Consider the following 13,019-nt stretch of genomic DNA (forward strand, 5'->3'; position numbering starts at 1 on the left):
CGTCCTATGCAATAAGGTCCTATGGCTGGCCACAGCGTGTCCATGACCGTCCACAGTCTTGCTGGGCTGGGCTCACCATCACTAAGTTAATCAGTAAATCTGGTGCTTCAAAAAAACAACCTTTACAAATGATGTAAAAAATGTTCCAGTTCTGTTTCTATCATGGGACCTCATTAACTTCATCTTCTTCAAGGCATTATACCATGTATAACCAAAAACTGAGGATATACATGAACTAAAATGAACCAAATTCCCATATATCACAACAATTTTAGTGTTCTAGCAACAAAAAACATGAATTACTCATCATAAATTGCAATAAGTCAAGATATCTTAACAAATAAATGAACTGTTTATCTTTCTAAACCTCTTTTTATTTATAACATTACTCTTTTTAAACAGTTTTTAAACATTTATAATATTTTACAATTTAAACATGAATTATTGTTCTAAATTCACTTCAGCATGTGTATTTCATAACCAGAATTAGTTGGCTGAAAAATGAAGCCAGTGCAGAAGTGCCAAAAACTGCAGTTCCTCAGATGGCCTCTTGAGGCTGGCTCGATTATAAAAAATATTAATAAAACAATCACAAGCAAACATAAAATTATTATTAAGATGCATAAAACAACCATGAAAGACAAAAAAGTAAAAGAGCTACAACAGAAAACTGGAGACATAAAATAGCCACAAAGAGACACTAAATGTCCAAATTAGACACAAATTTTCCAAAATAAGACACAAACTTACCTCAAAGAGATGAAAACAACTACAAAACAACAACAAAACAACCACAAGGAGACATAAAATGAGTGTAGAGAGACACCAGACATCCAAAACAGAGGAAAGACTTCCCCAATAAGATACAAACTTATCTCGAAGAGATTCAACTAACTATAAAAAACAAGAATAAAAAAACAACAATGAGACTTACAATTAGTGCTAACAAGAGACCCAAAACAATAAAGAAAAAGACCAAAAAAGTAAAAAAAAACAGCAAGGAGACATACAATAACCACAAAGACACTAATCATCCAAAGTAGATGCAAAATTTCCCAAATAAGACACAGACTTACTTCATAGAGATACAAATGACCACAAAAAAACAACAACCACAAGAACACATGAAATGACTACAAAGAGACACTAAACAACAAAAAAAAGAAAAAAACCTAAAAAAACAATCACAAGGAGACACAAAAAGACCACGAAGAGATGCAAACGACCATAAAGAATTTGTGACAAATCGTGGGGCCCTTTGTATATTTGTGCCCAGGGACCCATTGTCTCATAATCTGCCCATGGTACTCAAATAACAAGTAATGAAATAAAAGTACTACCCACAGCTCTGCAGACACTAAACGTACACAGCTCCAGACCTGAAACTACAGCTCTGTGTTGTTGTTGTTGTTGTTGTTCTGTTGTTCATGAAACTAAACTCCTGATAATTATATTTCATAAAACAGCAGCACCTAAATGATGGACTGCACCTTTAATGTCTCTGCAGGCGCCTTTTGCTGGTTGTGTTTGTCCAATTAGTGTGTAGGTGGAGTCCAGGAAGAAACAGGCAGTCACACGGCACAGAGAGCCACGGGTTGGTGTTTTGTTTTTTCAGTTCCTGGACGCGGAGAAAACCGTGTGAAGTTACTTCTGATTTACAGAAAGTCATTCAAACACACAGCGGGTAGAGTCCGATGGTGTTGCAGGAAGATTTCCCGATGATTGAAGTATCGATACCTTCGATGGAGCGGGAAGTGGAGGAGTCGGGGAAGTCCAGAAAGGTGAGGACGCTTTTAAACCTTCTAAGGTTTTGCCTCCCCCCCTTTTTTCAGCAGCGTGAAATCACTTTAACGTCGCATTCCTCCCAAATCAGCTTTTGCTGTGTTATTGTACCGCATGTGCTTAGTTTGGTGTGAAGGGTGAACTGCGACACCAGGTGAGCCAGGTAACCTGAAGGAAGAGTGAAAGTGACTTCAGCTCAGGCGTCCTCCGATTTCTACTCAGAGCTGCAAGAAATACTCTTAAAACCATTAAGATAGCAAATAAATCTTTTTAAAAGTAAAAAGTAACTGGTGGAAGAAGTAGGTAGCTACTTTTACTCAAGTACTGTAATAAACTACAAATTCTAGGTACTGCAGACTGCAGGTCTCCTTGAATATTTCCATGTTATTTTACCTTGAAGTAAAGATTTAGCTTTTTACTCTACTACATTTATTCGATAACTTAAGATACTTTAGATTAATAACACATAAAGTGCTGTTTTACATTAAAAAAAATCAAATGCCTGACTTTTGCATCTACATAGTATTTCTACTGTGGTGTTGCTACTTTTACTGAAGTATTTCTTCCACCACTGCAAATCATTTACAGTGTAAAAGCAGAAATGCCACACTGCATGAATAGCTATTCCGTAAGTCCTGCAATAAAAATTATACTGCAGTAAAAGAAGCATTAAACTTAATTTTTCTTCTCAAGGGAGGTTGTTGTGCAGCAGATGCGATACAAAGTTAGTGCTGATACAAAGTGTGCAATAAACAAGGACTAACACAACAGAGCAGAAAAGGAGTATAGTCTATGGCAAATATAAATATAAAGTAGACACTAGGGTATTAAATATAACTAAAAGTAGCTAACAGTATGGTGCAATCAGAAAGGCACTAATAGTTGCAAACACATGTATATAAAGTAACAGGTTACCAGTGTAAATGATAAATGTAGTATGTTTGCTTATTAATATGTTTGAGGTGCCAAATCTGAGGTTGTTGGTGCAAGAGTGTAAGAGGCAACTAAGTGTACCTTAATATCAAAGTAAAAGTGCTCTTTATGCAGAGTATTGTATTAAATCTTATCATTGATGTGATAACCTGTAATCAGGGCTTGATTGATGATTTTAACTGTTTTATACGGCCTACTATTTGGAAGCTAAATCTATATCTGTTCATCATTTCATTATGCCATTATTAAATGAAAAAGTAACTACTTACTTGAGCTGTCATAAAAAGTTAACTAGGTTCCCCTGAAGTGTTATGTATTAACCTGTCGATATTTTGAAAAGCATTCTTTCACTTACGTCTAAGTAACAGTACAGCAGTTACTTAATCACAAGCGTTTAAAGTCTTACATGCAGTAATTCAAAGTACAGAAGCATGGGCAACAAAATATGCCTCAAATATTAAAAGTAATACTCATTATGCAGAGTGGCCTCTTTCACTCTTTTACTACGATGTTCTGATTATTGATGCAATGATATGCAGTCATTTCTTTAATGTTGCAGTTGGTCAATAATTTAAACATTTTATATAATTTTGGGAGGAACAATTAATCATATTTCATAATGTTGATTTGTTTTGTGTGGAAAATCTTTATCTACAGAGCACCAACTTTAGCTTTAAGTAGTAAAAAAGTGGAGTAAAAATGCGTTAGTTTTCTTTGAAATACAGTGGAGTACAACTACTCACAAACATTACTTTTTTCCTTTGTAAAGTAAGATGCACTTTGTTTTAAACATATTTGCTCTTGACATACAAGACTTCACACAGCTCCAAGCATGCCTCTGAGCAGGAGGGGGAAAAGTCTAAACCTGCAGTGGAATTTTTACTCAAGTAAAAATAACTATTCTGCAGTCTTTTATCACAAGTTTAAGTCCTGCATTCAGTCCAGTAATTCAAAGTACAAAAGTATTATCAGCAAAGTATATGTTACAGATTAAAATAGAAGTTTTTATTTTGTTGGAAAACAGCTCTGTGCTTGCTATTGTTAAATCATAGTCTCACAAGATGGAAATAAGTATGAAGTTTTACATAATTATTTCAAAATTGTATGTTACTAAAATACTCACAAGTATTTAAGTACCAAAATATACACCATTTCATTAAGTTTCTTTACCTCTGACCTGGTTTCTGTAGTTGGACATACTGTACATACCCACACTCACCCACACAGTGCCCCACATTGGGAACCACAGTTTTGGGTATATCCTGTAAGACTCATTAAAGCCTCACTGTCTCTGTTTATTAACCTTATTTAACGGAAGTTCTCTGTGATTCTACAGTAGTTTATTGGCGTAATTATTGAGCAGCAGGTTGAAGTGAAGATACACTTCAACACACAGAGAACACTCAATTTGTTCTGAATGTGTAAGAAATCACATTTACACCTACGTTTTAAAATGGTAAAAAAAAAAAAAAAAAATCTTACACCAGCCTGGGGAATTCACTGCAGTGTGCTGAACTGACCTTTGATTTTATCGTCTAAATCTAAGAACAAAAGACGTGAGAGACTTGTGCTACTTTCTGTTTACATTACTGACAAACTGTTGTATGCTGTTACAGTATGAGGACATACTGCATTTTTTTCTGCACAAACCCTCAAGCATTCAGTTTCTCCCCAGCAGCACAATTCTTTTTTTCATAAGTTTTTATCCCTAAAAATTCTCATTATTTATGATTTAAACCTGTAATGCTGCATGAAGGACACCTGGTGTTCCCAATGCTGCAGTCGTCTGAGGTGGTTTAGAGTTTTGATTATGCATAAAGGATAAATTCAGACAATTATCATGAAAGTATCTACTTTAATAGAAATGTTAACATGTTGGAGTCTGTGCACACATTCAGTGTTTACACAGTACAATTGCAGGCAAGCTGTTTCACATGAAACTATTTTTTTGATGAGCGTACATTTTGAGCTTTTGCAGAGCTGAGGTTCCTCGCATGTGATGGGGAATCATTGTACTATTATAACCTTTGTAGTCCAATAAACTTATTTGACCAGCTACACTTTTGTAACAGTATCAACTTTTAAAGGTAAAGGTAATCTTAAATCTTAAATCAAGACATTATAAATATCTAAAGTATTTTATGAACGCTCTAAAATGAAGAATCCATGTTGGATAAAAAAAACATGATAAATCAGAAATAACAGCATATGTGCAGTATACTGAGATGTGTTTATTATCGATTAAAAGCAGTAAAGTTTCAGTGTTTACACTGACTTCTTGAGAATGAATTCTGAGGCTCTGTACCTCCTCCTGGTGGAGAAATGATGTTGTATAATGGTGCAACATTTTTTATGAGAATCTGAAGACATGCTTTTACTTATTAGTTATTTTGCTTCTAAAAATGCCTTAAAAGTCCTTAATCTTAAATCTTTGATTAATTAACTTAATTAGTTTCTTTTTTCTTTTCTCCTTTTTTTATGTACAGAAGTAAGACTCATTTTAATGTGGTATTTAAAGATGAATATACTACAGTATTAGAGAGCTGTACCTGATATATTCGATTGCTGTCACATGTTTGTTTTCACTTGATGGGATTATTTTTTCAATGTAGTGGATGATAAAGGTGGTAAATAAATCCTCTGTGTGTCTCCTTTTGTCTTTTGTTTGCAGCTTTTCAGAGTTGAAGTTTTGTTTAACGGGAGGAAACATTTCGTGCTCAGAAGAAGCAGCGAGTTCCAGTCTCTCCATAGAAAAGTATGTTGCTTTATCGCCACAGTCACAATTAATGCAGTATTACCGGATTACTGTGTACTGTACATAGCACTGCATATTGTGCTATTATAAGTAGATGTTATTTGTAAGATAAAAAAAAAACGTAAACATGGATTTAAAATCACAAGAAAGTCTCACTTGGATGGTTGAGGACTTAAGTGCAAACTAGTGTGATGAGGGGATGAGGTGCAGGTGAAGGGTGGAGAAGCTCAGGTGAGGGCAATATGGTAATGAGGTAGGAACGCAGGCAGGGAGCTGATTGGCTGGGGAAAAAATCAGGAGCAGGGAGGCTGATGCAGAGCAGGTGTGTAGATGAGCAAACCAGGGAGAGGCAGCACAGGAACGCAGGGAGGGGAAGAACACAGTAAACACAAAACCCCAAAAACCAAGAAAGCACAATCCTCTAATAAACCAGCCGAGCAAAAATAAAGACAGACTAACTAAAAAAGGCAACTTAAATGATTCGTCAAGAAATACTCAGTGATTTCTTCCCTAAAAATCATTAGGACACTGACTATGACAATCTTTGATACAATGCTCAGCTTTATCATCATTGTACAATACAAGACAACACAATGAAATCAAATATTAGAATAGAATGAAAAGATAAAATAAAATGGAACAGAGTAAGAAAGGAAAGGACAGCAAATATTTATACACACACACACACACACACACACATATATATATATATACACACTATGTGCAATATTAGTGTTATATTTAAATTATGGTGTAAAACAGGACCCATTCATAACTAACTCCACAGAATGCCTTTAATTTCAGCCATTTAATTTGTTGTGTGACATCTAAATTGATTTGAATGTTTCATCTTGTGGTGCCTGCAGCTCAGGAAAATAATCCAGACTCCAGATTTCCCGAGCAAAAGGAACCAGCACCTGAGGACCAAACCTCTGGAGCAGAGGAGGCAGGAGCTAGAAGACTACATCCAGGTAAAACATCTAGCCATCCACACAGGGAGATGGAAGCTTCCTCAGACACTTGCAGATAGGATTCTACTCAAAAGGGAGGTTAAAAAGTGAAGATAGAGAATATATGTGTGTTTAAAAAGGAGAAATATTGATAAGCCACAATGAAGTTATAAAATAGGAAAATATACTTGTTTAAGGTGTCTTTTTAAAAGGTTTTGCACCTTTGAGACTTTGTAGCTGGCTGCATGAGAGTCTAAACAGAGAAACAGTTAAGAAAGTAAGATCAACTTTAGTTTCTTTAGTTTGAAGACCTAGAGCTCCTACCAGTGGTCAGAGTCAGATGTTTGGCACATAAGTGTCAATGAGTGTTTTAATCAGTCCTAAGAGTAACATGGAGACACTGGAAAGTAACTTAAACGGATGTAATGTGTGATCTACGATTTGTTTGTTTGTTTGTTTTTTCTGGAGCAGTTTGTTCAGGCAGTTCAACACAAAGTGATGTAATAAAAAAGAAACAAAAAAGATATGAACGGCTTTTTCCAAAACTTTGGACTGATGGACGGGTCTGATTTTTACAATGACTGAAGCACAGATTGAACTCAAAATCAAAAATAATCCTGCAATTTGAAAATGTCTATGAAGATCAAAGATCATGTCATATCATGTAATAATAATATTACTACTTTTTATTATCAAAAAAATATTTTGATATTGATATTTCAATTTTCAAATCTAAAGTCTACCAACCATTCTGTAAAACTACTAAATATTTAACTCTGCCACATGAATGTTATTATCATAACACTACAGAAAGGTTATATAACCTCACGATGACGTGGAAATGTGTCAAAGGAGTGTAACTGCACAAAACAAACATTTTAGAATTTATATAACTTAACCTTGAACGTACAATTTTCAGTGCTGAATTGAAAATGTGTTGTCATTTGATCAATCATAACCTTCAAAAACAGAAGTCTTGAAATAATTTGAAGCAAATAAAACAAATTTTTAAACGCCAGATGGCTCTCTTTTGTTCTAGGACATCATTTATCAAAATGAAGACGTGCCGCAGGTGCTGCTGGACTTCCTCCACCTGAAACACTTTCACTCAGGGCACAAGATCAGCAGCATGGAGTGAGTCCCTGAGTCCACACTGCTCTCACTGTGCCCAGAGATGTCGGGCATGTGGCTATACTTAGACCCTCTATTTTTGGATTGGGGGCAATGCAGCAACATCATAAAACTTTATATGCATTTTTTCACAGTGGTGTGGAGCAGCAGCACTGAGTCTGACCCACAATGACGACCGAGAAAGGACAAATATACCGATATATAATAATATCAGATTACATATCTGTGTTTTTGTCTCCGTACTTAATACAGTACGATGCAGAAGTCATGGGCCACCATAGGTTTGTTGTTTTAGCAAAGCTATAATGAGTTAATCCATGTATTTACTGTATTTCTGAGTCTCTTTATTAAGACACTCAGTATTTAGTGTGAAACATGGACAACCACAAATAAGACGGCTCAAACAAGGGAGATTAATACTTGTAACTTTAGCCTGTCACTTTATTCTGAAATATAAGCTTTTTTGAATACATATTTTATGCATGTTCTGGTTGTATTTTATTGAGAAGACTACTGAGAAATTAATATGTATGATCATGATAATCCTATAAAAATAACAACGTTTAAGGTGGTTTAAGACTTCTGCACTGTACTGTATGTGTAAGTGTAATTATTAGTTAGTTTCTGTAGCAAACAGTAGTCTTTAGAGTGGTAAAATTTGTATGTTAAGCTCTATTTTGACATGGTCCTTGCAGGAAACCTGTAACAAAAATGTGCTCTAATTTCAGATCACTTGATGAGTTGGACAGTCAGGACTTCAGGTGAGATCTTGACGAGTATTTCCCCTTTCGCTCCATGTATTTATGCGGTACAGTCAGTATTTGTAAAGAATCTGCTAGAAGGAATGTAGCCACTGTGGGAATATTGTGCTCAAGAGATTACTCTTCTTGTCTCTGCAACACCATTAATTCTGTCATTGCAGAAGCATTTTTAATTCAATATCAATTAAATTGTATTTTATAGCCCAATATCAGTGATTGAGCAGGGATCCCTCTCTCAGGATGGACAGACGTGCAATAGATGTCCTGTCCTTGAAGGAGGCAGTCCTTGAAGTTTGTTTTATATTGGAGTTAAAGGACATATTCTGATCAAAAGCCCTTTTTGCGCAGAGATTGCGCTATAAGGCCCTTGTGAAGTATTTTCCTTTTGCCACCTTTGCATTTTTACACATACAAACAATGCAGTGTTTGATTATAGACTTCATCAAATAATCAAAAGAGGCATGATGTTTCACACAACAGAAGCGTCAGCAGTGTTTTTTAAACAATAACAATTTGTAAAAAGATGTCAGTAGAAATCATGCACTGTCGCTGTTATTTGGCGACTGATCTCTTCCTCTGCTCGGAGGGTTAGGAGCTCCCACACCTCATGGTTTTCCCATTTTGTCGACATTTACGACCACTGTTCTATTTCTTTGAGTTAGCGTACTTTTTAAATCTGCAGCGGCGTGTTGCACGCATAACACGTCATCGAAACATTACACCCATCCTGCTAATTATCCCATCCTGCCAGCTGTCAGTGTTATACAGACCTCAGTGCGGTGCTGTTACTACCTCCAGTGGCACCTTAAAGGCGAGACAACTCTGTCCCCCATTCCACAATCGTACCTTTCAAACAGAATTGTGAGGCGGCATAACGGAGCAATATTCCCGCCTTGAACAGCCAGTGTAAAATGGGCCAAAGATTATTCAGAGGGTTCTTTATGGTGGTGCTGCAGGCCAGAGCAATGCCATCTAGAGAAACAACTAAAATATAACTCTTGCAATTCGGGCTTAAATTAATTTTAACCTGATGTTGTAATGTAATAGAAAGCAATTTTGAATCACAAAAGCGGCAAAGTTTTTTAATGCAACACAATTGAATTGATCAGAGGGTAGTGACACATGCATGCATACCTGCTGCCCTACACACCACATGACAAATGAGAGTAGATGAACAAAACAACTTGTAAAAAGCCATATGAAAGCTTTCCTGCTGGCAGTACTTTTGTATGAAAACAAAGGCCATGTTTAAAGGGGTACTTTCTGAACCTGCTTTGTATCATAACAATGTGGCTAGTATGCGTAAATGAACTGTGGTAAACTTCCCTTCATCTTAACACCCAGATCATTTGGTGGATTTTTCCTGGCTTTTGGGCTGCTGCTTTAACTACAAATTGTACTTTCTCATTTTTTATTGCCTGCCAATAAAAGATAGACATAAAGATACTTTTTTACTCTTACCCAAGATCTGATTGATACGAGTACCTTTACTTTTATTTGAGTCAGTATAAAGTAACAATATTTTTACTTTAATACGTTTTATGTTTGCCCGCCAGTGTTTCAGGTTTTATTGGTTACACATCAGTTTGATTTGAAGAGGTATTACCATTGCGTATGACTAATCAATCATATTTTTGTTTCCTCAGTTATCCGCTAGCTAATCAGCAAGTGTTGGGGTTCTTTCGGGATCCTTATCTCTCTGACTGCACATCAGGTAGAAAAGACATACTGCTGTGCATTTTCTTGTTTGCTGCTGTCATTTTCAAGTGAAAAGCATTTTAAAAGCACACCGATCTTGTTCAGACAGTATTATACCTGAGCTCTGTCTCATCCTGCAGATCTCCCAGATGTTGTTGTGGACGGAGTTCTTCAGGGTTTTTATTCTCGGGACATCCGAGTCAGCTTCACCGCCCCCATTCTCACAGAGCCAGACCCCGCCACCTCTATAGAGGCCTGAAATTTAAAGTTAGTTGTTATGTTTTAAAATAGAAAATACAGTCAAATACACAATGCCAGCGCTAAAGAAGAAAAACAGCCTGAAATAGGTCACTTGGAGGATGCTTTTGTCCAAAATCAGCTGCCCCAGTGGGACTGAAACTTAAAACCCAGGCTTTGTTGTTCTGATTCTCCACCTGTTGTATTTTTGAGCCTTTTCACGGCCTTCTGGGAATCTCATATTTAGACTAAACATCAAAATTCAACTTGAAACTTTTATTTGTTTGCAGAGGTAGTCACTCAATATATGTCTCTACCTTTTTAGTCAGTTTAAGTAGCACATAGACATTTTTTAATCACGACGTGACAGGTGTGTCTTTTATTCATTTTAATACTGTCACTACTTTTAATTAAAAAAGCATGTGGGAGTGAAGAAATTTACTTGAAAAACAGATAGTAATAACATTTTGTTATTATTAATGATAATGTTTAATTAATATTTAATTAGAAAAACAAAAATGCTAGACAAATAAATGAAAAAAATAGGAATAGTTTGAAAGTCATATAACATGGGGCAAAAGGATCTACACATAATAAAGAGTTAAATAAGTAAAATAAAATAAATAAAACAATCAATGAAATAAAAGTTAAGGGAATGCCGTTGTGCATAAAAGATTTTAAGAACTGATGTACAGATTAAAAGTGAGGTCAAATAGGGTTTAGTTTTTTAACATCTTCTTGTTTACATTTTTGTCAAAGTTTGTCACAGTTGATACAAATAGGACAAAAAAATAGAAGTGACTTTCATACATTTGTAGTATTTTGAGTTTATTGAGGCTAATATAAATTTCAGGAGTTGGGTCAAACACAATTGGCCTATGATGCCAGCAGCCAGATACTGATACACACTGTATTTTGAAGCAATTTATTGAGTGTATACAAAGTTTAATGTGTGCTTTTGTATCATGTAGTTTATATTGAAATTATAATAAAGAATCAAACCCATTGGACTATCTTGTGTGAATTAAACCTGAGCTGTAGAATGAAAAGATCAACATTTGAGAAACTAAAGGGACGAGTTTGTTTGGACACATTTGTTTTGTTTTAGGTCAAAAACCAGGCAGCCAGGCTGTCAATGCATTCATATTTACAGTCACCATGAGTTGCTTATAACAGACCTCATTAACTAGTAGACTAGATTCACTGTAGTCTGTGATATAATTTGCTTTTTTTTAGCTGTTGTTTTTGTAATTTATTTCTTACAAAATATGTGATGTGTTAATAAATTACCTAAATTTGTATTTGGAGTATTTCATTATAACAGTTAATGTTCATGACTAAATGCACAAATATCAAATTTAAATTGTTGTGCATGTGAAGGTTGACAACGAAACTTTGCCATTTTTTAACACTAACCCTTTGAAACCTGAGCAAATTTGCTTTATTCACTTGATTTCTTTCCAAAAAAATGTGGAAAGAAGGAAATGAGCACCTATATGCAAAATGACCTAAAAATATTAGCAAGATATTAATAAAAAGTTACAAAAAATGCAAAAATGAAATAAAAAATAATTGATATAAATAATAATATTAAGCATCCATTTCAAACATTATTATAAACATATAATTACAACAATTTAAAAAAATATTTTTCTGGACATTTTCCTATAGTTTTTTAATGTCCTTATCATTCTTGCTCTGTTTTTTAGGCTAACGTTCAGATAGTTTTATTGTCACCTTTTTAATAATTTCTTGCAGTTTTCAGAACAATCTATGGTAAGTTTCTGACTGACTTTTTAAAAAAGAAATCAAACCCAATGCGTTCAGGTTTCAAAGGTTTAAATGCTTGTGAAAGATGTCCAAACCCACCACACAAAAACAGATGTCGATCCAGGCCTGTTGAAAGCATTGAGAGAAAAGTCAGAGCAGAAATAATTCTCTCATGTAAAATTCCCAAAAAGTGTCAGAGCTTTGGAGAAATGTGTCTGTTCATGAAGAATCTTATCACTCATTTTAAGAAGCAGATTGAAAATGTTTTAAATCTACAGTTTGTGCATGCAGAGAGAAACAAGTTTTAACACTCCATCTGGTAGTTTATCCTAAAAATGTGTTGCATTTAATTTTTGAAAAAAATGTTTGAAAACATGCTAAAGGAACTCTCAGATTTCTAAATCATGGATAATTATCCTTTTTGATCTAAATGCTATGCAAAAGAAAAAAAGAAAAATGTTGAATTTCTCCCAAAAGCAAGTTATTTTTGCTAATAGCGTCTTTTTACGTATGAGGAAAAAATCTTTTAATAACATTGGTTCATGTTCCCCTTCCCTGGAAAAAAGTTCTCAGACCGGAGTCATCTTTTATTTTCATTCTTAGCATTAAGTGATGATTCCAGTGTGCAATGCTTTAGGTTTATTTCCACAGACATCTTGCTGCCACGCCTTTCCTCGGCCTCCAGTGAAATAGTTTACAAGCAGCAACAAGCAGCCCAGGCAGCATTCATGTGTATTTGCCTGAGGGAGAAAAGGAAAGAAGAAAGGGGCTTGAGTCTTTAATTATGTTATCTGCTGGTGGTTTACTGGTGCTATTGTCATCCTCCTGATTGGTTGATTTTGAGACCTTATTGGGCCAGTTCACTCTAAAAGGAATAAAATTAATGACAGGTCAAAAACTTAAAGCAGTTTGTGAAGATCAAAGTAAACTCAAAGGAAACTTCATCTAGTTTAGACGGCTGGTGCTTAGTACAAGTAAAATGTCACACACAATTTCCACACA

The 13,019-nt window shown here is 35.1% G+C and overlaps 1 protein-coding gene across 1 annotated transcript; it reads left to right on the forward strand.

Moving 5' to 3' along the window:
• The first annotated feature begins 1,561 nt into the window (after positions 1 to 1,561).
• On the forward strand, positions 1,562 to 11,252 carry snx22 (sorting nexin 22). The gene is made up of 7 exons (XM_042496198.1): positions 1,562 to 1,781; positions 5,387 to 5,470; positions 6,337 to 6,441; positions 7,460 to 7,554; positions 8,280 to 8,312; positions 9,959 to 10,026; positions 10,151 to 11,252. Exons 1-7 carry the CDS (start codon positions 1,695 to 1,697, stop codon positions 10,267 to 10,269), a joined length of 591 nt encoding a protein of 196 aa, XP_042352132.1. The 5' UTR covers positions 1,562 to 1,694; the 3' UTR covers positions 10,270 to 11,252.
• The last annotated feature ends 1,767 nt before the right edge of the window (positions 11,253 to 13,019 follow it).

Source organism: Plectropomus leopardus, chromosome 11 (genome assembly GCF_008729295.1).
Source record: "Plectropomus leopardus isolate mb chromosome 11, YSFRI_Pleo_2.0, whole genome shotgun sequence".
In the NCBI taxonomy this organism is placed as follows: Eukaryota; Metazoa; Chordata; class Actinopteri; order Perciformes; family Serranidae; genus Plectropomus; species Plectropomus leopardus.

Coding starts and splice junctions, on each gene's coding strand:
- snx22 (XM_042496198.1), top strand. CDS start 1,695: ATGGTGTTGCAGGAAGATTTCCCGATGATTGAAGTATCGATACCTTCG. Junction 8,313..9,958: donor TTGGACAGTCAGGACTTCAG/GTGAGATCTTGA, acceptor TTGTTTCCTCAG/TTATCCGCTAGCTAATCAGC. Junction 10,027..10,150: donor TCTCTCTGACTGCACATCAG/GTAGAAAAGACA, acceptor CTCATCCTGCAG/ATCTCCCAGATGTTGTTGTG.